This window comes from Monodelphis domestica, chromosome 5, assembly GCF_027887165.1.
Source record: "Monodelphis domestica isolate mMonDom1 chromosome 5, mMonDom1.pri, whole genome shotgun sequence".
NCBI classification, from domain to species: domain Eukaryota; kingdom Metazoa; phylum Chordata; class Mammalia; order Didelphimorphia; family Didelphidae; genus Monodelphis; species Monodelphis domestica.
This window is the reverse complement of record NC_077231.1, coordinates 303,860,946-303,883,273: the sequence shown is the minus strand read 5'-3', so window position 1 is coordinate 303,883,273 and position 22,328 is coordinate 303,860,946. Positions and strand designations below refer to the sequence as shown.

The 22,328-nt window shown below is 40.5% G+C and overlaps 1 protein-coding gene across 2 annotated transcripts in view; it reads left to right on the top strand.

Moving 5' to 3' along the window:
* Positions 1–3,990: 3,990 nt before the first annotated feature.
* Positions 3,991–22,328, top strand: part of GADL1 (glutamate decarboxylase like 1) — a 216,951-nt gene continuing 198,613 nt past the window's right edge. Inside the window, exon 1 of one of the 2 annotated variants that reach the window (XM_007505216.2) lies at positions 3,991–4,259. In XM_007505216.2, the coding sequence (XP_007505278.2) occupies positions 4,232–4,259 (28 nt within the window). In that variant the 5' untranslated portion in view covers positions 3,991–4,231. Of the gene's footprint in view, positions 4,260–4,349; positions 4,977–22,328 lie in introns of those variants that run through there. The other variant, XM_007505217.2, reaches the window with a different exon arrangement.

Sequence of the window (22,328 nt, the reverse complement as noted above, 5' to 3'; positions counted from 1 at the left end):
GTAGAGGAGAGAAGGTTAGAATGGTTGGGAAAGATCCAATCATAATGGGCTTTGAATTTTAAATATCTCACTGTCGTGGAACAGAGGGCTAGTAGTAAAATAATTCTATGAGAGGATCATTAATTTGGAGGTGGGGAGATCTTTAGAAGTTATCTAGTCAACTTCCTTCATTTTGCTAATGATGTGAAGATGTGAAGGGACTTGCTCAAGGTCACATAAAGCTAATTAATAGAATTGACTAATTAATAGAAATAAAGCATCAAGGTAGTATTCTAAGCCAGGTTCCCTGACCCTAGACACTATGCTCTAAGGGTGTTAAAAACACTAGACTCAAAGTCAGACCTCTCTACACCTCAATTTTTTCATATGTAATATGAAAGGGTTGGAATAGGTCATCTCTAAACTCTTCCAACTTTAAATATGCCAATCTGAGGAAATGAGAAATGAGATAAAAGAGGGGACCAGGCTGGTCAACCTAGCTTCTTAAGACATAGCTGTCCCACACTAAAAGGCAGGTGTCTGGCTTTTTTTTTCAGGTCCAGCCTGAGGCTGAATTTGATTTAAGGACCCTAACAGTTTTTTGCACCTTTGCCCCCAAATTCTCCTTCTCTGCTAGTTATTGCCTGAAATTACTTGTACAAGAGGCAGTCTTTTATTCCACACTTAAGAGATAAAAGGCTTAAATGAAACAGCCTTTGAGAGTTAATATGTTGGTGTGAATTAGTTTCAGCCAAGGTGTAAATGATATCAGCTACTTTGCAGCTTTGACAGAGGAAGGGTCTGGCACAGAAGGGGGAGATGATACTAGAATGGAGGAAGTGAATAATAACACTGAAGCCTGATGATGCTGGATCCAAACTTTACCTTGACTCCATTTGTCTTCTGATATTATTCAGAATAATAAAAATTCCTCTTATGAAGAGGCTTTGGGCAAAAGTAGCTCATTTTCTGTTAGAGGTTAATCACTCTTCTGTCATGCCAATATCTTGAAATATGATGAAAACTTTGGACCAATGTGTGAGGTGAGAGGAGGCAGCAAAAAACCCTGTGCAATATTTTCAGTGAATTCATTTTGAATTCTTTGAAAAAAAAAAGACAGATTTTAACTTTCCCAATGACTTGACAATTCCAAAAGCTGATCTGATGAGTGAAGGGTGGTATTTCTACTTCCTCTAGAGAGGAAAGAAGCTGGAATGGAATAAATATAAAGTGGGCTTTGAGGCTGGATCATTTGCATAAGCTTCTCTTCATTGGTGAAGAGAATGATGACTCAATGTTGCATTTCTTCATGAAAGTCAAGGAGAGGAGAGATATTCTTTATTCTTACTTTCAGAGAAGAACCAAAGATGGGATCTGTTGAAGTATATGAGGATGTTTATCTTGGAGAGGAAAAGCCTTGGGGGTGGGGGAGAGGAAGGAATATCTTTAAATCTCATGGATTAACTTTGCACTGTTAGAACAGAACTGGAAACAATGGGTGGAAGCCTTAAGAGGCAAATTCCAGCTAAGGATTCTAATTATTCAAAAGTGGTATGTGTTGCCTTGAGAGGTAATGGGTTCCATTTCACTTGAGTTCTTCCAAGGATGAATGGATGACCACTTGGTGGGTACATTGTAGAGAGGAGGATCTTGGTCAGGACTGGGATGGCCACAATTACCACTGAGATTTCTTTCAGTGGTGAGATCCTTTGATTATTTACTGTCAAGGATGTAGAAAAGATTTTCCTTTTGATGTCAAATATATACAGAATTACCATTCATTCCTTGGGCCAATTTTTCAACTTTAAAATTTCATTGTTTAACACATACAGTCTGGGAACAGCTTGGTTCTTCCTCTGGGGAACTGGGACCTACATCCTGCTAGCCAGAAGACATCATTTACCTTCCTGTCTATGGTGGTCATTTTTCATTTGTTACAGGATAAGAAAAAAATACAGTACCTGTGTCCACATGTTTCATATGGGTATCATAAATTGCAATCAGTGTTCTTTTTCCATGGCATTTATAAATTGTTCCTATCATACCTACAACTTAAGTTTTAAAAATGGATAAACAGGAAACATACTTAAAATGACCACATAGAGTTGGTTTATAGACAGAAGACCTAAGTGTAAATTTTACCTCTGATACTTACTAGCCACAAGGCTATAACAGCCTTCTCCAGGGAAAAGAATATTGATTTTGGAGTCAGAGGACCTGGGGCCAAAATCCTACCTCTCATACCTGTTCTCTTTTGAGACCCTGGGCAAGTCACTCAGTCTCTAATTGTCTGTGTCCTTATCTGGACACATGAGGGGGCTTAACTGTGCCCTGCAGTCCATTCTGACCCTAAATCTAAGATCTTATGAGCCTAGGAACTTACAATTAACTACTTAGCCTTTTTGAATCTCAGTTTCTTCATCTGTAAAAGGGGTTTAGTAACATCTGTAGTATCTATCTCATAGAGTTGCTATTGAGGCCAAAGGAAAAATGCCTCATGCAAAATATTTTGCCATCTTTTCAATCTGTACATCTTTATATTTTTTTAAATACATCTATAATTTCATTGGTGTGGGGAACTTCTAGTGAACAAATGCCTCCTACCAATGGAAATCTATACCTACTCTACAAATTGGAGCCTTAGACTGTTGTTTGGGTCAGAGAGCATTGAAATGACTTGCCCAGGGTCACACAGCCAGTATGTCTCAAAGTTAGGTCTTGAACTCGGATCCAAGACTCTTGAGTGTCTCTCTATCCATTATGCTTCATTGCCTTTCCAAAGTGCTAGTAATAATTGACCCCAAATATGATGTTTTATTTAATATTTATATGAAATCTGTTGGTGCTACGGCAAAAATAAAGTCCAAAAAATTTTTGGGAAATGACAGTGTAGAAGCTGAAGGAAGCTTTTGTGTAAGTCTCCCAGATTTTTACAAAGTAGTTATAAGTAGTGTTAGAGAGTACTGGAGCCATAGGTGGTTCATGCTGGTGATGTTAACCTAATGAGGTCAGTCTGACATGTTTCAAACTTGAGTCCTCCTCCCTTTCTAACCCACTTCCCTCCCACCTCCATCTCTATCCCTGTCCCTCACACGCACATGCACACACTCCCTCTCTCTCCCTCTCTGTCCAGCCAGTCTGAAAAGCCTGAAATTCTATCCTAGGAAAGAGAATCACTTTTAGAGTTCCTAAATAAAAGAGTGAAGTACTGAATGGTCAGCAGGCCCTGCCCAGCCCTAAAATAGGCCTCTGCTCAGCAAGCTGGCCAGAGCTGGCAAGACCACAGGTTCTAAATATCAGTGGGCTCATCTTGCAAAGCAAGACCAGGCTGGGATCCTGGCCACCCAAGTGAGCAGCAGGCAGCAACCTCTGGGAGGTGAGGCGTCTACTGAGCCTAATCCCCTGCCCAAAGACTGGAAAGCAGCCCTGGTCCAAAGCCTGACTAGCTCCTGCACCCCAGAAGTGGGGGCTGGCAGGTATGGGCTGCCCTTTCTCATTCCTGTGCCTTGCTAACCAGCTAGGGCTGAAGAAACCAATCACCCCACCTGCAGTTATTAAGGACCAGCTAGGTGCTGGCTAGGTGCTGAATCCAAAAGCCCCCGGAAAAGACTGGCCCTAGATTTCTCCCTCTTCTGCCTTTTCCTGACCCAGAAGGTTCTCCAGCTGTACAGACTGAAAGGGGAAAGGACATTTCCTCTTGAGGTCGGAGTCCCCGCCTGCTCAAATTCTGCTCGGCTATTCATTACCTGCCTAGGTGATCTTGATCAAGTCACTTAACCACCCTGGTCTTCATGTTCCCCATCTGGAAAATTGAAGGGGCTGGCCTGGAGAGTCTTGGAGGTCCCCTGGGCTCTAGCTCTAGGATCCTTCGCCTTTCCTGGGTCCCGGGAAAAATGGATCCATCTAGGGGCTTAGAGGGGTTTCAGAAAAGGAGACAGCAGAACCGCGGCCGATTGGCTAAAAGGGGGCACAGGACGGTTCGCACTGTGTGCGCACAGCGCTGGTGGTGGAAGGAAGAGGAGGGCGGGGGTGGGGGGTGTTCTTTTCCACCTGCAGCTACTTGTCACCCGGGCTTGGGGACGCCCAAAGGATCCCAGGGGCAGCCGCAGCAACAGCAACAGCAGGCGCCGCCCTTAGACAGCTGCGAAGGCAGCAGCAGCCTGCAGCCGCCAGTGGGGAAGCGCCAGAGCCTTCCTCTCCTACCCAGGCACTGCAAGCACGAGCATCGCCGGCAGCTACGGAGGCGGCAGAGATGAGCAGCGACACCTGCGACATGGAGGGTAACTCAGTGCACACTTTCCCTTTCTTTTGCTAACTCTGCGCTGGGGGCCGTTCTCCCTTGCCGGCTCGATCGCCCCCTGCAATTAGCTTTGTTCCCCCACTTCTCACTCCCTCTGATCTGGTCTCTTCCGCGGTTGGGGTTGGCGGAAGATGGAGAGAGCCAGATTTCCCTGGCCTTTGAGGAGGGGGAACTAGCCTGGCGGAGGGGGGTGCCTTTCCTCGGCCTCCCCCCCCATCCCAAACACCCCGCACCTGTTGAAGGAAAGGGCGCACGCAGCCCGGCTCTGGGGGAACAGTCCGGTGCGCGACTGTCGTTACATACGACTTAGCGCCTCTCCCACAGCAACTTTGGCCAAGTGGAGAGGAGTGGAGTGGAGTGGAGGGGCCCTCAGTCCAGACTTTGGCTTGGGGGCAGCTTTTAAGCTGGGCCCAGATGCTTTGAATCCTGGGAGGAAGGAGAGGGCAGAACTCCGCTCAGATCGCCGGCCAAGTTCGGGCAAGTTAGCCTTTGGGGCGTTTGGGGTGCTGCCTGATTGCATTCCTATAAACGATCAGCCCCGTCTGATCTTCTTGTTATTATTTGGGCATCTTTGCTAAGGAGGGAGCTGCCGGCTTCTTTAAGGAGACGCAGTCCTCTAGGAATAAACTTGTCTTTGTATCAGGCCGAGGAGCACCTCGGAGTGTACTGAGCAGCTCCTAATGAGTCCTTGTTAAAGGTAAGCCCTGGAGAGGTTGGTACAACTGGGGAGGTTTAGCTCTGATCATTACCGGTCCAGGCTGCAAAGCGGGGCTTCTGCTGGTGAGTGGGAAGTTTCAAACAAGAAACAAACAACTTGCTGGGATATTAAAGCGAAGTTTCTTTGTTTGCTCATTTTGCTTTTTTCACACTTTCAAAGGAAACCTGTTCTACGGAAGAACAATTGATATTTATTGACTTTCTGGACCAAGCCTACTTTCACTGGGGGTAGCAAACCACAACTAGGCAGCTTAGTGATTATTGGTGTGCTGGACGTGAGTTCAAAAGTGCCCTTGGACATATACTACCTGTCAGACCCGGAGCAAGCCACTGATTTCTCCTAGTTTCAGTTTCATCAGTGATAAAATGAGGAAAAAGATATACTCTTTTTGGGGGGTCCTTTGTTGAGAGAAAGGATCCCTTGAATGAAGTGCTTTGCAAGCCTGAATGCCCTTTATAAATATAAATATATAAATAATAAATATATTTATAAGTAAATATATTAAATAAATAAAATATTAGCTGTTATTTTTATTACCACTGAAGATTTGCATCTGCTCACAAACTTGGAGAGATGCCTGAGGCACTGAGCTTTGAAGTGACTTTGCCAGGGTCACACTGGCTGCATGCTTCAGGTGTGGAATTGGGTTAACTCTCAATCCACAACACCAGCCTGCTTCCCAGTTCTTTACATTTACAAAATGCTTCCAAGTATGTAAATTGCCTCACAGGCATGATCTCATTTGCAATTAGCCCCAAACTGATCAAATCAAGTCTTTCGGCTTGATTCTCCTCACTGTCCAGATGAAGAAACTAAGGAAGGTTTAAGGCGGTTAGATGACTTGCAGTAGCTGTGGGAGGCAGGATTTGAACCCTCTTTCCAAGTGTAGCTATCTAATTATTTGGGTAGCTGTTTAATAACAAATGACTTTTATTTGGCGGTAGATGGTGAGTAGGGATGGGAGAGGAGGATGGGAAGACATAGTTACTGATTGAAATCCAACAATACATATGAAAAATTGACAGCTCAGACTTTTAAGAACTCTTGCAAGAGTATAAGGTTTATCTTTCCAAGCTCAGGATCTAGTTCAGAACTTCCAGGAGAAACTTAGATCCCAGGAATTGCCATATCAATACTGGATGTTGCTTCTAAGGGCTTTAACTCAAATGAAATTGGCAAGCAGGCTAGGTATCCACTGGAGATGCCTTCCTCTTCTCATTTGTCATTCAAATCACACTCCTCTTGATTTAAATGATTTAAATTTAAATACTCTGAGCATTCCAGTAGACTTGAGAGGTGGGGTTACCTGAGGGTGGGGCAACTTTCTTGTCTTCTAATGAATGTGGTTTTGCCCAAGTTTCCGGGGGAGAACTACAAAATGAAAAAAAAAAAAGCCCAACAACATTCAAGTCATTTGCTTTTGGTCTTTGGTCTTGATCTGGAGGAGGCATCCCATTCATTCCCCTTTATTTCACAGATAAAGAATCTGGGGCCCAGAGAGGAGAAGGAACTTGCTTGAGTAAGCACATAGGCTATGAGTAGCAATGTTGGGATCTTAATGGAGATTTTCTCACTCTAAAGTCAGTGAGCTTTCCATTGGGTCACCTTGCATTTCCATTTGGCTCAGAAATTTTCAGCAGCCTTTGATTCAAAGTCTATGAAAAATCAGCAGGCACCTCTGTGAGCTTAATGACTGGTTTCTAATTGCCGGGTTTTTTCCTTGCTCTGTTAGATGACTTTAAGAGCAGAGCTATTCGAGGGCTCAGGTCCTGAACTGGACTCTGAAATTGATGATTGGAGAGCAAAGCAAATCCTGGATTTTCTGCAGTTCTGTCCAAGAGTGATGTGATGACCCGTGTTTCATCGTAACTAAATGGAAGAGGAAATACTGCTTTTATGGGGACAAACATATCCCAATATGCAGGACATGGACATATTTCCTTCAAACCCCTAGTAGTTTTCCAGATACATTTGGCAAGGTAGTGCAATCTGAAAGTTGATAAGTGTGTTAAATGATCTGTCTTACTTGATCATACCATCTTCTTGAATATCAATGACATGCCTATAAATTATGTAAGATTATAATAGATAGGGGGGTCTCCTGTTGCACACTGACTGAATTCTCCTACCTTTAATGGCTGGTAGGAGCTTTTAGACTTTGCTTTGTCTGAGCCTACTCAAGTGGAGTAGAATGTCGAGTGGAAGCAGTTGAGTATATAATCAATGCAAAAAAAGTCCTTTTATGTTAAGAAAGAAAAAGTACTATCTTGGATCTGAATTATTGATTCATTCATTCTTCATATGTCAGATTCTTGCTTTAGGTGATAGAAGACTGAAAGGAAAAAAAGAAAAGGCAATCCCTGCCCCCAGTGAGCTTACATTCTATTGGGAGAAACAACATGAATGCAAAAGAGTAGCATAAAATGTATAAAAGTAATATGAGTAGATCTAAGAGTATTAAGTGCTTGCATTTTGTGTCAAGGGCAGAATATGGAAACACAAAAGAGAACCCAATGCCTGCCATTTGTATCAATGTATGCATTCTAACACAGATGGGGAGAGGTGACTAGAGAGGGACATTTTGGTGGTGAAAGTTGTGAGGATGGTTGAGTGGTACCATAGGGAAAGAGTTTGATGCTCCCTTTTCCAATAACATTATTGATTCAATTATGGGTTTAGAACTGAGCCAATACAGTAAAATTGAGAGGGGAGGGAGGCATAAATGGTATTACAAGGCAACCAATGGGGGCATGATCAGACAGTAAAGTGAGGCAGGTATTATTTTTTTAACCCTTTATCTTCTGCCTTGAAATCAATGCTGTGTATTGGGTCTGAGGCAGAAAGAATAGTAAGGGCTAAGCAATGGGGGTTAAGTGACTTATCCAAGGCCATTTTTTAACCCAGGACCTCCTCTCTCTAGGTGTGGCTCTTAATCTACTGAGTAACCTAGATGCCCCCAGGCATGATATAATTTGACTGTGATCACAGAGCTAGCAAATTTGGGTGTTGTAGGAGGTTAGGGAGTGTGAGGGGCCATTGGACAGCTAGGGGGATGAGAATTATTTTCCATTGGGAAGTATCTTGAGTTGAGCTTTGAAAGAAGTCATGAGATGCAGGTGTGGACAGAAGGCATTGGTTATTTTTCTACCCAGCTTGTTGAGGCTCCCTTCCACACAGTAGTTCTAATTTTACCTCGATGAGCAAGGTTTCTGTTTGGAATGCTTCAACTGAAATGAAGTTCCAGTGGTGGAGACAGAAATGATTTATCTGGGATCTGGGTTCTCTGTGTCTTGTTATCTAACCTGTATAAGGTAACATCTTGCATCCTCAGCTCAAAGACTGAATCCCAGGGTTGCACGTTGCAAGGAACCATCCTCTTGGGTATTATTCCTCATTAAGAGAGAGGAGATTGTCAGCAGGACCTGGCCATTCTTTCCCTCTTGTCTGCTGCCTCTGGAGGGAATAGAGAAGAGGGAAGGAAAAGGAGGTTACTGAGGGAAAATGAATGAGCTGCATCTCATTTGTGGGGCTGGAGCCCTTCCTTGCCTAGGTGGGACCAATAGGATGCATGCACCCTATTGTACTGTACTCCTATGGGGTGGCTATTCAGACTCCCCTAGAGCAAGGAGAGATGCTTTGCATTCCAGAATTTACGAATATTGGTAGGATTCTCAGGTGCTAAGGAGGCTAAAGAGCCAGTGTGGGGTCTCGATGACTCTCCCTTGTATAGACACTTTAATGTCTACAACTGGTCACTGTTTCAGTTGGAATGGCTGTGTGATGAAATATAATCATAGAAACTTATCATGGAAAGGACCATAGAGGCCAGTGTTTTTATCCTATAAAGAAATATATTTTACAATATTGCTAAGAGGTTGCCATGCAATATCTGCTTGAATATTTCTAGAGATGGGGAACTCAGTACCTTAAAAGGAAGCTTATTTTGGGAAAGCTATATGGCTCATTGGAGAGTGTCAAGCCTAGAGAGAGGCCCTTAGATATTTCCTAGCAGTGTGACCCTAGGCAAGTCTTTTAACATCAGTTACCTACTCCTTCCTGCTCTTCTCCCTTGGAATTAATACTCAGTGCTGATTCTAAGACAAAAAGTAAGAATAAAAAAAAGGAAAAAAGGCTTATTTTACTTTAATAGCTCTAATTTTTAGGAAATCCCAGTTCCTTTGTATCTAGTTTCTTTTTGTGAATTTTAACATCCTGGATGTAAAGTCAGAGACCATCTGAGAGGCCTCTCATCCATCACTCCATTTTACACATAAGGACACTGAGGCCCAGGAAGATTAAGTGATTTATCCAAGGTCACAGAAGTAGTGTCAGGTCCTCTGACTCCTGAATGAGTGCCCTTGACACTGTACCACAGATGATGAGTGATAAGAGTGTGTGTTCTCAGGACACCAATAAATCCTGTTATTCAATGAGGTCAGGAAGTGGGATGCTCTTGGTAATCAATGTTATGTCCTAATGAAGTATACAATAAAAAATGCTAATGTTAGGATTACAGTGTTAGGAGCTTAATATTTATTTGCACAGTCTAGGGGAAAGATTGATGAGTCCAATATCAAATATGGATGTTGCCATTTTGTATCTGTGTGATATTGAAGAAATCACCTACTCTTTGTGTCTTGACTGCCTCATCTGGGAAATGAATGGGCTGGAATGGATGGCATCTTAGGTCTCTTTCAACTTCATATCTGTGATTTTATATCCTTAGTTCTTATTCTGGGCAGCTAGGTGATGCAGTGGACCTGGTGTCAAGAAGATTCATCTTCCTGAATTCAAATCTGGTCTCAGAAACTTATTAGTTGTGTGACCCTGGGATAATCACTTAACCCTATTGGTCTCAGTTTCCTCAGCTGTAAAATAAGCTGGAGAAGGGAATGGCAAACCACTCCACTATCTCTGCCAAGGAAACTCTAAATAGGGTTATGGAGAGTTGGACACGACTGAATAAAAATAGTTCTTACTAAGTCACTAACTTATGTGATTTTGACCAAACCATTTCATTTCTCTCTGGGCCTCATTTGTCAAATGAGGGGATTGAATAAAATGATTCTTTCTTGCTTGAGGATCCTGTGATGTTGTTTATCTTTTCCTTTGAAAAGTTGAAGAATTTTTTTCCTGGGCTTGAAGGGTCATTATTAGAGTTTTATTTATTTATTTTTGTTTGTTTGTTTTTATTTTGTTTTTAATTTTTTAAAATTTTATAATATTTTATTTGATCATTACCATGCATTATTCATTAAAGACAAGGATCATTTTCTTTTCTTCCCCCCCAACCCCTGTAGCCAAAGCATGATTCCACTGGGTATCACATGTGTTCTTGATTCGAACCCATTGCTATGTTGTTAATATTTGCATTAGGGTTTCCTTTAGAGTCTCTCTTCTGTCATGTCCCCTCAACCGCTGTAGTCAGGCAGTTGCTTTTCCTCGGTGTTTCTACTCCCAGAGTTTATCCTTTGCTTATGCATGGTGTTTTTTCTCCTAGATCCCTGCAGGTTGTTCAGGGACATTACACCGCCACTAATGGAGAAGTCCATTACGTTCAATTATACCACAATGTATTAGTCTCTGTGTACAATGTTCTCCTGGTTCTGCTCCTCTCGCTCTGCATCACTTCCTGGAGGTTGTTCCAGTCTCCATGGAACTTCTCCACTTTATTATTCCTTTGAGCACAATAGTATTCCACCACCAACATATACCACAATTTGCTCAGCCATTCCCCAATTGATGGGCATCCCCTCGTTTTCCAGTTTTGGGCCACCACAAAGAGCGCAGCTATGAATATTTTTGTACAAGTCTTTTTGTCCATTATCTCTTTGGGGTACAGACCCAGCAGTGCTATGGCTGGGTCAAAGGGTAGACATTCTTTTGTCGCCCTTTGGGCATAGTTCCAAATTGCCCTCCAGAATGGTTGGATCAGTTCACAACTCCACCAGCAATGAATCAATGTCCCCACTTTGCCGCATCCCCTCCAGCATTCATTACTTTGCATAACTGTTATGTTAGCCAATCTGCTAGGTGTGAGGTGATACCTCAGAGTTGTTTTGATTTGCATCTCTCTGATTATAAGAGATGTAGAACACTTCTTCATGTGCTTGTTAATAGTTTTGATTTCTTTATCTGAGAACTGCCTATCCATGTCCCTTGCCCATTTATCAATTGGAGAATGGCTTGATTTTTTGTACAATTGATTTAGCTCTTTATAAATATGAGTAATTAAACCTTTGTCAGAGGTTTCTATGAAGATTTTTTCCCAATTTGTTGTTTCCCTTCTGATTTTAGTTATATTGGTTTTGTTTGTACAAAAGCTTTTTAATTTGATGTAGTCGAAATTATTTATTTTATATTTTGTGATTCTTTCCATGTCTTGCTTGGTTTTAAAGTCTTTCCCCTCCCAAAGGTCTGACATGTATACTATTCTGTGTTTACCCAATTTACTTATGGTTTCCTTCTTTATGTTTAAGTCATTCACCCATTTTGAATTTATCTTGGTGTTGAGTGTGAGGGGTTGATCTATTCCTAGTCTCTCCCACACTGTCTTCTAATTTTCCCAGCAGTTTTTATGGAATAGTGGATTTTTGTCCCAAAGGCTGGGATCTTTGGCTTTATCGTATACTGTCTTGTTGAAGTCGCTTTCCCCCAGTATATACCACTGATCTTCCTTTCTGTCTCTTAGCCAGTACCAAATTGTTTTGATGACTGCTGCTTTGTAATATAGTTTGAGGTCTGGGACTGCAAGGCCCCCATCATATGTGTTTTTTTTTTTTCATTATTTCCCTGGATATCCTTGATCTTTTGTTATTCCAAATGAACTTTGTTATGGTTTTTTTCTAAATCAGTAAAGAAATTTTTTGGGAGTTCCATGGGTATGGTACTAAATAAGTAAAGTAATTTGGGTAGGATGGTCATTTTTATTATATTGGCTCATCTTACCCATGAGCAATTAATGTTTTTCAAATTGCTCAAGTCTAGTTTTAGTTGTGTGGAGAGTGTTTTGTAGTTATGTTCATATAGTTCCTGTGTTTGTCTCGGGAGGTAGATTCCTAAGTATTTTATTTTGTCTAAGGTGATTTTGAATGGGATTTCTCTTTCTAATTCTGGCTGCTGAGCTGTGTTGGAGATATATAGAAAAGCTCATGACTTCTGTGGGTTTATTTTGTATCCTGCAACTTTGCTAAAGTTGTTGATTATTTCAATTAGCTTTTTGGTTGAATCTCTAGGATTCTTTAAGTAGACCATCATGTCATCTGCAAAGAGCAATAACTTGGTCTCCTCCTTTCCTATTTTGATGCCTTGAATTTCTTTTTCTTCTCTAATTGCTACTGCTAGTGTTTCTAGTACAATGTCAAATAGTAGGGGTGATAATGGGCATCCTTGTTTCACTCCTGATCTTATTGGGAATGCATCTAGTTTATCCCCATTGCAGATGATGTTAGCTGATGGTTTTAGATATATACTGTTTATTATTTTTAGGAACGACCCTTCTATTCCTATGCTTTCTAGTGTTTTTAATAGGAATGGGTGTTGTATTTTATCAAAGGCTTTTTCTGCATCTATTGAGATAATCATGTGGTTCTTGCTAGTTTGCTTGTTGATGTGGTCAATTATGTGGATGGTTTTCCTAATGTTGAACCAGCCCTGCATCCCTGGTATGAATCCTACTTGATCATGGTGAATGATCCTTCTGATCACTTGCTGGAGTCTTCTTGCTAGTATCCTATTTAAGATTTTTGCATCTATATTCATTAGGGAGATTGGTCTATAGTTTTCTTTCTCTGTTTTTGACCTGCCTGGTTTTGGAATCAGTACCATGTTTGTGTCGTAAAAGGAGTTTGGTAGAACTCCCTCTTTGCTTATTATGTCAAATAGTTTGTATAGTATTGGTATTAACTGTTCTCTGAATGTTTGATAGAATTCACTGGTGAATCCATCAGGCCCTGGGGATTTTTTCTTAGGAAGCTCTTTGATGGCTTGTTGGATTTCATTTTCTTATATGGGATTATTTAAGAATTCTATTTCTTCTTCTATTAGTCTAGGCAGTTTGTATTTTTGTATATATTCATCCATATCACCTAAATTGGTGTATTTATTGCCATATAATTGGGCAAAGTAATTTTTGATGATTGCCTTAATTTCCTCTTCATTAGAGGTGATGTCCCCCTTTTCATCTTTGATGCTGTTAATTTGCTTTTCTTCCTTCCTTTTTTTAATTAGATTGACCAGTACTTTGTCTATTTTGTTTGTTTTTTCAAAGTACCAGCTTCTTGTCTTATTTATTAAATCAATAGTTCTATCACTTTCGATTTTATTAATTTCTCCCTTAATTTTTAGTATTTCTAGTTTGGTTTTCTGGTGGGGGTTTTTAATTTGGTCGCTTTTGAGTTTTTTTATTTGCATTTCCAATTGGTTGATCTCTGCTCTTCCTAATTTGTTAATATATGCACTCAGGGATATGAATTTACCTCTGATTACTGCTTTGGCTGCATCCCAAAAGCTTTGAAAGGATGTCTCGCCATTGTCATTTTCCTCGATGAAATTCTTAATTGTTTCTATGATTTCTTCTCTAACTAAATGATTTTGGAGTATCATATTGTTTAATTTCCAATTAGTTTTTGATTTGGTTTTCCATGTACCATTACTGATCATTATTTTTATTGCCTTGTGGTCTTAAAAGCCTGCATTTGGGGGCAGCTGGGTAGCTTAGTGGATTGAGAACCAGTCCTAGAGACGGGAGGTCCTAGGTTCAAATCTGTATTCAGCCACTTCCCAGCTGTGTGACCCTGGGTAAGTCATTGCCTAACCTTTACCACTCTTCTGCCTTGGAGCCAATACATAGTATTGACTCCAAGATGGAAGGTAAGGGTTTTTATAAAAAAAAAGATTAAAAAAAAAGCCTTCATTTATTATTTCTGCTTTTCTGCATTTGTGTGCCATGTTTCTGTGACCTAATGTATGGTCAATCTTTGTGAATGTGCCATGTGGTGCTGAGAAGAAGGTGTATTCCTTTTTATCCCTATTTATTTTTCTCCATATGTCTACTAATTCTAATTTTCTAAGATTTCATTCACTTCTTTTACCTCTTTCTTATTTATTTTTTTATTTGATTCATCTAAATTTGATAATGGTTGGTTCAAGTCTCCCACTAATATGGTTTTACTGTCTATTTCTTCCTTCAATTCTCCTAGTTTCTCCATTAGAAATTTGGGTGCTATATTATTTGGTGCATACATGTTGATTAGTGATATTACCTCATTATCTAAAGTCCCTTTTAACAAAATATAATTACCTTCCCTATCCCTTTTGATCAGGTCTATTTTTGCTTTGGCTTTATCAGATATCATGATTGCCACTCCTGCCTTCTTTCTGTCAGTTGAGGTGTTACTCCATCCTTTAATTCTGACCTTGTGGGTGTCTACCCACCTCATGTGTGTTTCTTGAAGACAATATATGGTAGGGTTTTGGATTCTAATCCATTCTGCTATTCATCTACGTTTTATGGGTGAGTTCATCCCATTCATGTTCAAAGTTATGACTGTCACTTGTGGACTCCCTGGCATTTTGATATCCTTCCCTAATTCTAACCTTTCTTCTTCAGCTCTACCTTTTAGTCCAGTGATTTACTTTAAATCAGTCCCCCTTGTACTTCCCTTTCTACCCCCCTCCCTTCTTATTCCCTCCCTTATTTTCCCCTGTACTCTTTTTAAAATCCCCCCCCCTCCCTTGTACTGTTTCCCTCCACACCAGTCTGTTTTTTACCCTTCTACTCCCCTATAGGGCACAAATCTATTCTCTTCCCCAATGGATTGGATTGTTCTTCCCTCTTTGGGTCAGTTTCAAAGTATGTAAGAGTTGAGTATTTCCTATCTCCAATCTCTTTACCCTTCCAGGGTATCGATGTTCTCCCCCCTCCCGCCATGAGCTTCTTTGTGACATATAAATTTACCCCCATTTGTTTCTTTTCCCATTTCTTTTAGTCGTAACCTCTTTTCTTTTTTACCTTTAGTCATGTATATATATATATATATATACATATACATGTATATGTATTTATGCATGCATATATCTATATACCTATTTATGTGTTGTCCTTTCATCCTATACAGTTTGTCACTGTTCCCTCTGAGTGTAGTTCTTCTAGCTGCTCAGGTGATAGCAACAGTTTTTAAGAGTTGCCAATGACCTCTTTTCTTATAGGGATACATATAATTTTAACTTATTGAGTCTCTTAAAAATTTGTTGTTGTTGTTGTTGTTTTCCCCCCTCTTTTTAAATTACCTTTTGATGATTCTCTTGAGTTCTGTGGTTGGACTTCAAATTTTCTGTTCAGGTCTGGTCTTTTATTTATGAATGCTTGGAACTCTTCTGTTGTGTTAAATGACCATATTTTCCCCTGTAAGAATATAGTCAGTTTTGATGGGTATTTTATTCTTGGCTGTAGACCTAGTTCCCTTGCTTTCCAGAATATCGTATTCCAAGCCTTTTGCTCCTTCAGTGTGGATGCAGACAGATCCTGTGTTATCCTCACCATGTTTCCATGGTATCTGAATGGCTTCTTCTTGGCAGCTTGTAATATCTGTTCTTTCATCTGATTGTTTTTGAATTTGGCTATAACATTTCTTGGTGTTGTCCATTGGGGATTAAATACAGGGGGTGATCTTTGGATTCTTTCAATCTCCACTTTCCCCTCTTGTTTTAGAATCTCGGGACAGTTTTCCTGGATAATTTCCTCTAGTATTATGTCCAGGCTTTTTCTTTTGTCGTGGTCTTCTGGTAGTCCAATTATTCTTAAATTGTCTCTTCTTGAACGATTTTCTAAATCTTCTGCTTTGTGAATGAGATGCTTCCCATTTTCTTCAATTTTTTCATTCTTTTTATTTTGTTTTATAGTGTCCTGCTGCCTTGTGAGGTCACTTGATTCTAGTTGTTTTACTCTGGTTCTTAAAGATTGGATTTCATCTCTGGCTTTTTGGTCGTCTTTTTCCTTCTGGTCTGATTTTCCTTGAAGATCGTCTTTCATCCTCTTTACCTCATCTTTCATTTCCTTTGCCTCATCTTTCATCTCCTTTGCCTCATTTTCCAGCTGGATGATTTTGGCTTTCAGGACACTATTTTCTTGTTTTAGTTCAAGTGCCTCTGTTTCCAGATGATTTATCTTAATTTTTAAGTTCTTTTCCCAATTGTCTTCATCCTCTCTTAGTTGTGTTTTGAGTTCTTCCACAGCCTGTATCCAATTCGCTGGGATTTCTGTTTTATTGTTTGCTGATCTCTCCCCCTCTATTCCACTTTCTGAGTAGTAGCTGTCTATTGTAGTTTCTTTCTTCTGTTTCCATTGTTTGTTCAAATTCACCCCTTCTTTACTCCCCGTATTTGTCTGTGCTCTTGTTCCTCTCATTTTTTTTTGTTTTTTGGGGACTTCTATCAGTCTCCCCTCTTAAAGCTTTAACAGAAGATCTCTTGGTGTAATCTCTGGGGGAGAGTTGTTGGGGGTTTGAGCTTTCCTGTCCTCTGGAGGCTTTTGATTGGCTTAAAGTCCAGCAGTCAATGAGGATGGATGGGGAGCCTGGGCTTCCCTGCATTCTGGAGACTTTTGATGGGATTGAGTTCAGCTTAGTTGGGCTGGGTTTACTCTGAGTTTTAAACTTCCTGGATGGCTGGAGCAAATATGGAGGATCTCCAAAGCTCTGCCATCTTGACTTCACCTCTAGGTTTCTGTTTTTTTCAGAAAACCCTTCTCTCTAAGGGGGGAAGTGCATGGCCTCCCTGGGCTCTGAGGGCTCCTGATGGGATTAGGTTCACCTGGTTTGGGCTGAATGAGCCCTGAAGCAAAAAACCTCCTCCTCCACAGTCTGTGTTGAATGCCCAGAGACTGGCCTGGGTTACTTTCAAGGTAAGCTCTTCGGAGCAACCCCTTTGCCAGCCCTGAGTTTTCTGTCCTTTCAGTAGCTCTGAGGGCTCCTGATTGGATTGGGTTCAGCTGGTGCCCTAAAGCTGGGACCTCCCTTGAGACTCAGATGGAAGGACCCAGACAGGGGGCTACAGGCTTCCCCCTTCTCTCTATCTTTCCCTGCTCTCTGTGTTGGGTGCCCCAGAGATTGGCTCAGGTTGCTTTCAAGGTAAGTCCTCAGAGCCCTGAGGTTCCCGCTGCTGCCGTGGGCTCAGCACTCTGGGTTGGGGGGGATGGGTCCTGGGACTTTCCTTCTGCCTACCCCTTAGATCCGAGTGATCTAGGGTTCTGGCTTTTGGGGTGTGGTACCTTTTGATCCAGGTCCAGGAGGAGGGTTCCCCAGGTCTATCCTATTGTTCAGCTTGAATTTTGGTGTCCTAGGAGCACTCTGTTTGCAATCGGTAAGGAAGGGTTTCTGAGGTCTGAACTTTCGCTGCTTCTACGCTGCCATCTTGACCAGAAGTGGAGGTTTTATTATTATGACATTGGTGGAAAAGGTGGGTAACAGTTACTACCATCTTTTATGGAGAGTTGAGTCCTGATAAAATGTATATGCTTGAAAAAGATCCAGAAAAATTGAATTCTCCCTGGAGCCTCCCTATTGGCTCGCTTTGTTTTGGACTTGCCCAGTTCCCAGCATCCACAGCACTTCCCAGAAATCTTCAGCCAAGCCACGGTAGGAATCCCCTTCCTTATTTTTTAGCTCCCTGTTATGTGTTGTCTTCCCTCTGTTAGAATGGAAGCTTCTGGAGGACAGGAGCTATCTTCCTTGATTTTATTTCTATCCTTAGTTCTTAGGACAGTGCCAGGCACATAAAAGATTCTGAATTCAGTGTTTTAGCTATACAGTCATCAAGTCTTAAGAACTTTTTCTTTTAATTCTATGCAATGTCTAACTCTTTGAGAATTTGTTTTTTAATTTAAGAATTCAGAAGAGTATTCAAGTACCACATTACAAGAGCAATAACTAATATATGGTCAGTTGGCATTTATTAAGTGCTTACCAGGAGCCAGGCTCTGTGCTAAGTGTTGAAGATACAAAGAGAGTCTGAAACATGGTTCCGGCCATCAAGGACATCCTATTCTAATGGGAAAGAGAACGTGTAAATAACCATGTACCCACAAGATATAGAGTACGTGAAGGATAATCTTAGAAGCAAGGGAGGGGTAGAGTGGAAGATAGAAGGGGAAGATCATGACATGCCTCCTAGGAAGGAGGGAATTTGAGCTGTCTTGATGGAATCCAGGGAGACTAGATGAAAGGCTTAGAAGTGGAAGCATTCCAGTCACAGCAGACAGCTGGGACAAAGGTCCAGAGTCAGGAGATGTCATGCCTTGTGAGAGGAGTAGCAAAGAGATTGGTGTAGCTGGATTATAGAGCATGAGAAGGGGAGTATAATATAATAAGAGTAGAAAGGTAGAAAGAGACCAGGCTATGAAGAACTTTAAAAGCCAGAGAAGATTTTTATATTTGATCTTGGGGGTAAGAGGAAGCCACTGGCCTCAGACACTTATTAGCCGTGTGGTCCTGGGTGAGTCATTTTGCTCTATTTGCCTCAGTTTCTTCATATGTCAAATGGACTGGAGAAGGAAAAAGCAAACTACTCCAGGATCTTTGCCAAGAAAATTCCAAATGAGGTCATGGAAAGTCAGATATGACTGAAATGACTTAACAACAACAGAGCAGTTGTTGAGTAGTAGAAAATAACATGGTGGCCCAAACTTCAGGAAAATCACTTTAACAGCTACATTTTACTCCCTTATCTCATTTGATTCTCACAGCTTCCTTTCAAGTAGAGTCTATAGAAATTAAAATCCCCATGTCACAGTTGAGAAAACTGAGACTTAGAGAGGTAATTTGACCTACCCAACATCACTCAGTTGGTAAGAGTTGAAAGGAATCCCAGATCTTCACAAGGGCAGGACTACCAATCTCTACCACACTGCCTCTCCAGAAGGGCATACTATCCAGCAGAAGCATCTCTTGGGTGTTAAGGAAGCCAAAAGAGGTCAGGCTGGCATTTTGTCACTCCAGATACACAGTCTTTCTGGGCAATTAAGATAGCATATAAAATCCCTTCTAGCTTGGAAATTCTATAAAAAGATATAGTGTGATAATAGGAGATCATGAAACCAGGGCATTTTTGATGAGGGATATTTCCACTCCCTCAAAACTAGAGCAAATGATTGAAAGGGAAATTGATTGTGGTATGAAAGCCATAACCAGAGGCTTAAAAGAGATAATGGAAGTTCCAAATCTGAATGTTGGAACAGACCTCAGGGCCATTATATCTGACAAGAGGTCAACCAGCTTTTACTCCGAGATCTCCAGAAATGGGAAACCTTCCAAGGCAGCCCTTTCCATTTTCAGAGAGCTTTCATTGGTAGGAAGTTTTTTTTTTATTATTGATATCAAGACAAAATTTGGCTGTAACTCCCACCCATTGGCTCTAGTTATATCATCTGGGATTAACAGAACACATTTCTCTTCTTTCATGTGGCACTTTTTACAATATTAGAGGTCAGACACTCCGCTCTCTCCTCCCACCCAAGTCTTCTCTCTTCCAGGCTAAATATCTCTAGTATTTTTTTTTTCATTTAATTTTCCTATACCATAAGCTGTAAGCCTTAACCCTTGAAGCCTTTTTACTCTTAGGCACTTCATCTTTTTGATGGCCATCCTAAAGAACTAAACAGAATTGAATACACTCCACTGTGTTCTGACCAGGGCTGAGGACTATTTTTGGATACTACTATGTGTGTCTCTCCCAAGGCAGCCATGGATTCCATTAATTTTTTTTTGTTTGTTTCCTGCATCATATCACTGACTCACATTGAGCTTACAGTCTACTAAAATCTCTTGAATCTTCATAGGATTTTAAGTCTAGAACTGGAATGGACCTCAGAGGCCATGTGGTCCAATTCCCTCATTTCATTGATGAGGAAAATGAAGTATAGGGAGGGTAAATGATTTGCCCAGCCTTTCTCAGAGGAAATGTTGTCTAATTATGTCTCTCCCATCTTGTGCTTTTGAAGTTGGTTTTTAACCCAAATATAAGTCTTTGATGATGATTATGAGGATACCTAACACTTATATAGTGCTTTAAGGTTTGTTTACTAAGCACTTTACAAACATTATCCTATTTTATGCCCACAACAATCCTGGGAGGTAGCTGCTGTTGTTGTTATTGGAATTTTGAAGATGAAGAAATGTCTTTTTAGGGTTTACTCAATGTCCTAAACTGCTGAGATCTTTTCGAATTCCTGTTCTCTCAGTTTGTGTGTTACCGTCACTCTCAGCTTTGTGTATTGAGCAGATTTTGTAATCATTCCATTTCTGCCTTTGTCCACATTAGCAATGGAAATATTAACTCAGAGCTCAGCTGAGCTGCTCCCCTGTAGTCCTCCTTCTAAACTGACATCAAACTCTGGAATGACTAATCTTTAGGTGTGACTATTCAGTCATTTTCAACTCTTCCTAAATCAGCTCTAACTTTTCTCTCTCCATCTTTCCACAATGTTCACATGAGAGACTTGGTCAAATGTATGACTAAAACCAAGGTAAACTGTATCTACAGAAGTCTCCTAAGCTTCCAGTCTACTAACCCTGTCAAAAATGGAGTGAGCTTACTTGGGAATGTCCTCTTCCTAAATGAACATTGAACATTCTGAGAGTGGGAGAGATGGGGACAAGAATTGTTCTAGTTGGAGAAGACTTCATGGAGGATATGGGAATGGTTAATTGTAGCCTCTAGAACAGGAGTTCTTAGCCTGGAGTTCCAAAAATTTGACAAATGTATTTCAACATAATTCATTTCCTGTGCAAACTTAAGTGTTTTATGCATTTAAAAAGAAGCCATATACTTATGAGAAAGAACGCTATCCACATCCAGAAAAAGAACCGTGGGAGTCTAAACAGAAGAAAAACATCTCTTTGATCACATGGTTTGATGGGGATATAGACTCTAAATGATCACTCTAGTACAAATATTAATAATAAGGAAATAGGTCTTGATCAATGACACAAGTAAAACCCAGGGAAATTGGCTATGGGGGAAAGAGGGAAGGGAGGGGAGGGAAAGAACATGAATCATGTAACTATGGAAAAATAGTCTAAATAAATTAATTAAAAAATAAATATTTTACGAGACCATAGGTTTAACCAGAATGTCAGAGGGGTTCAGGACAACCATAAAAAGTTCAAACTCCAGCTTTGTTCTCACTTGACCCAAACAGAAGTTCTTTACCTTTTTTGTATTGTGGACCCTTTTGGCAATCCAGTGAAGCCTATGAACCTTTTATCAGAATAATGCATATTACCTACATTCACAATTTTAAAAATGTCAAATTTCAGTTAGATATTGACTAAAATAAAGATGTAATTTTTCCTCCAGTTGTATTCACAGACTCCCTGAAATTTATCCCCATAGTCTGAGGACCAACCTTGCCAAATTCAAAGGGGATTGATTAGCTACAAGATGATGTACTCTTTGCTATCGTATCTCTTAAAAGGCCATCTACTGATTCATAACTGAGATCAGTGATACATGATCAATCCTCAAGTTCAATCTCTTCATTGTACAGATCAGGAAATATTACATAAAGAGTAGAGCGACCTGTCCTGTATTGCACAACTGAATCCATGATGGTATTGGATTAATCTGAAATACAGGGATACTCTTCAAGATACTGAGTCAGATGTCTTGCTTTCTCCCCCCCCCCTTCTTTCTTTCTTTCTTTCTTTCTTTCTTTCTTTCTTTCTTTCTTTCTTTCTTTCTTTCTCTCTCTCTTTCTTTCTTTCTTTCTTTCTTTCTTTCTTTCTTTCTTTCTTTCTTTCTTTCTTTCTTTCTTTCTTTCTTTCTTTCTTTCTTTCTTTCTTTCTTTCTTTCTTTCTTTCTTTCTTTCTTTCTTCCTTTCTTCCTTTCTTCCTTTCTTCCTTTCTTCCTTTCTTCCTTTCTTCCTTTCTTCCTTCCTTTCCTTCCTTCATCCCTTCCTTTCTTTCTTCTTTCCCTCTTTTCTTTCTGCACACAGGGGTGTTGGGAAAATGTTCTGAAAAGTATTTAGGTGAAGATGGGTCATGGAAAGGGCAAGAAGACTATTTTCTAATTTTCTTGAGAATTGGGTTTGGGTTTTCTATTCCTGGATTTTCTATGTTTTGAATGTAATGGGAATTCAGTGAATTCCAATGATTGCTTGTCTTTTCCATTGATACAATCAGTAGAGCTTGTAGTACAATGAAAAAATTACCAGACCTAGAATTGGGAGAGCCCTGGGCTTGAATTCTACATTTAAAAAACAAAATTTGCTCTCAATGTCACTATGGAGAAATCAGTTCATCTCTCTTGGCCTCAATTTCCTCATTTATGAAAAAA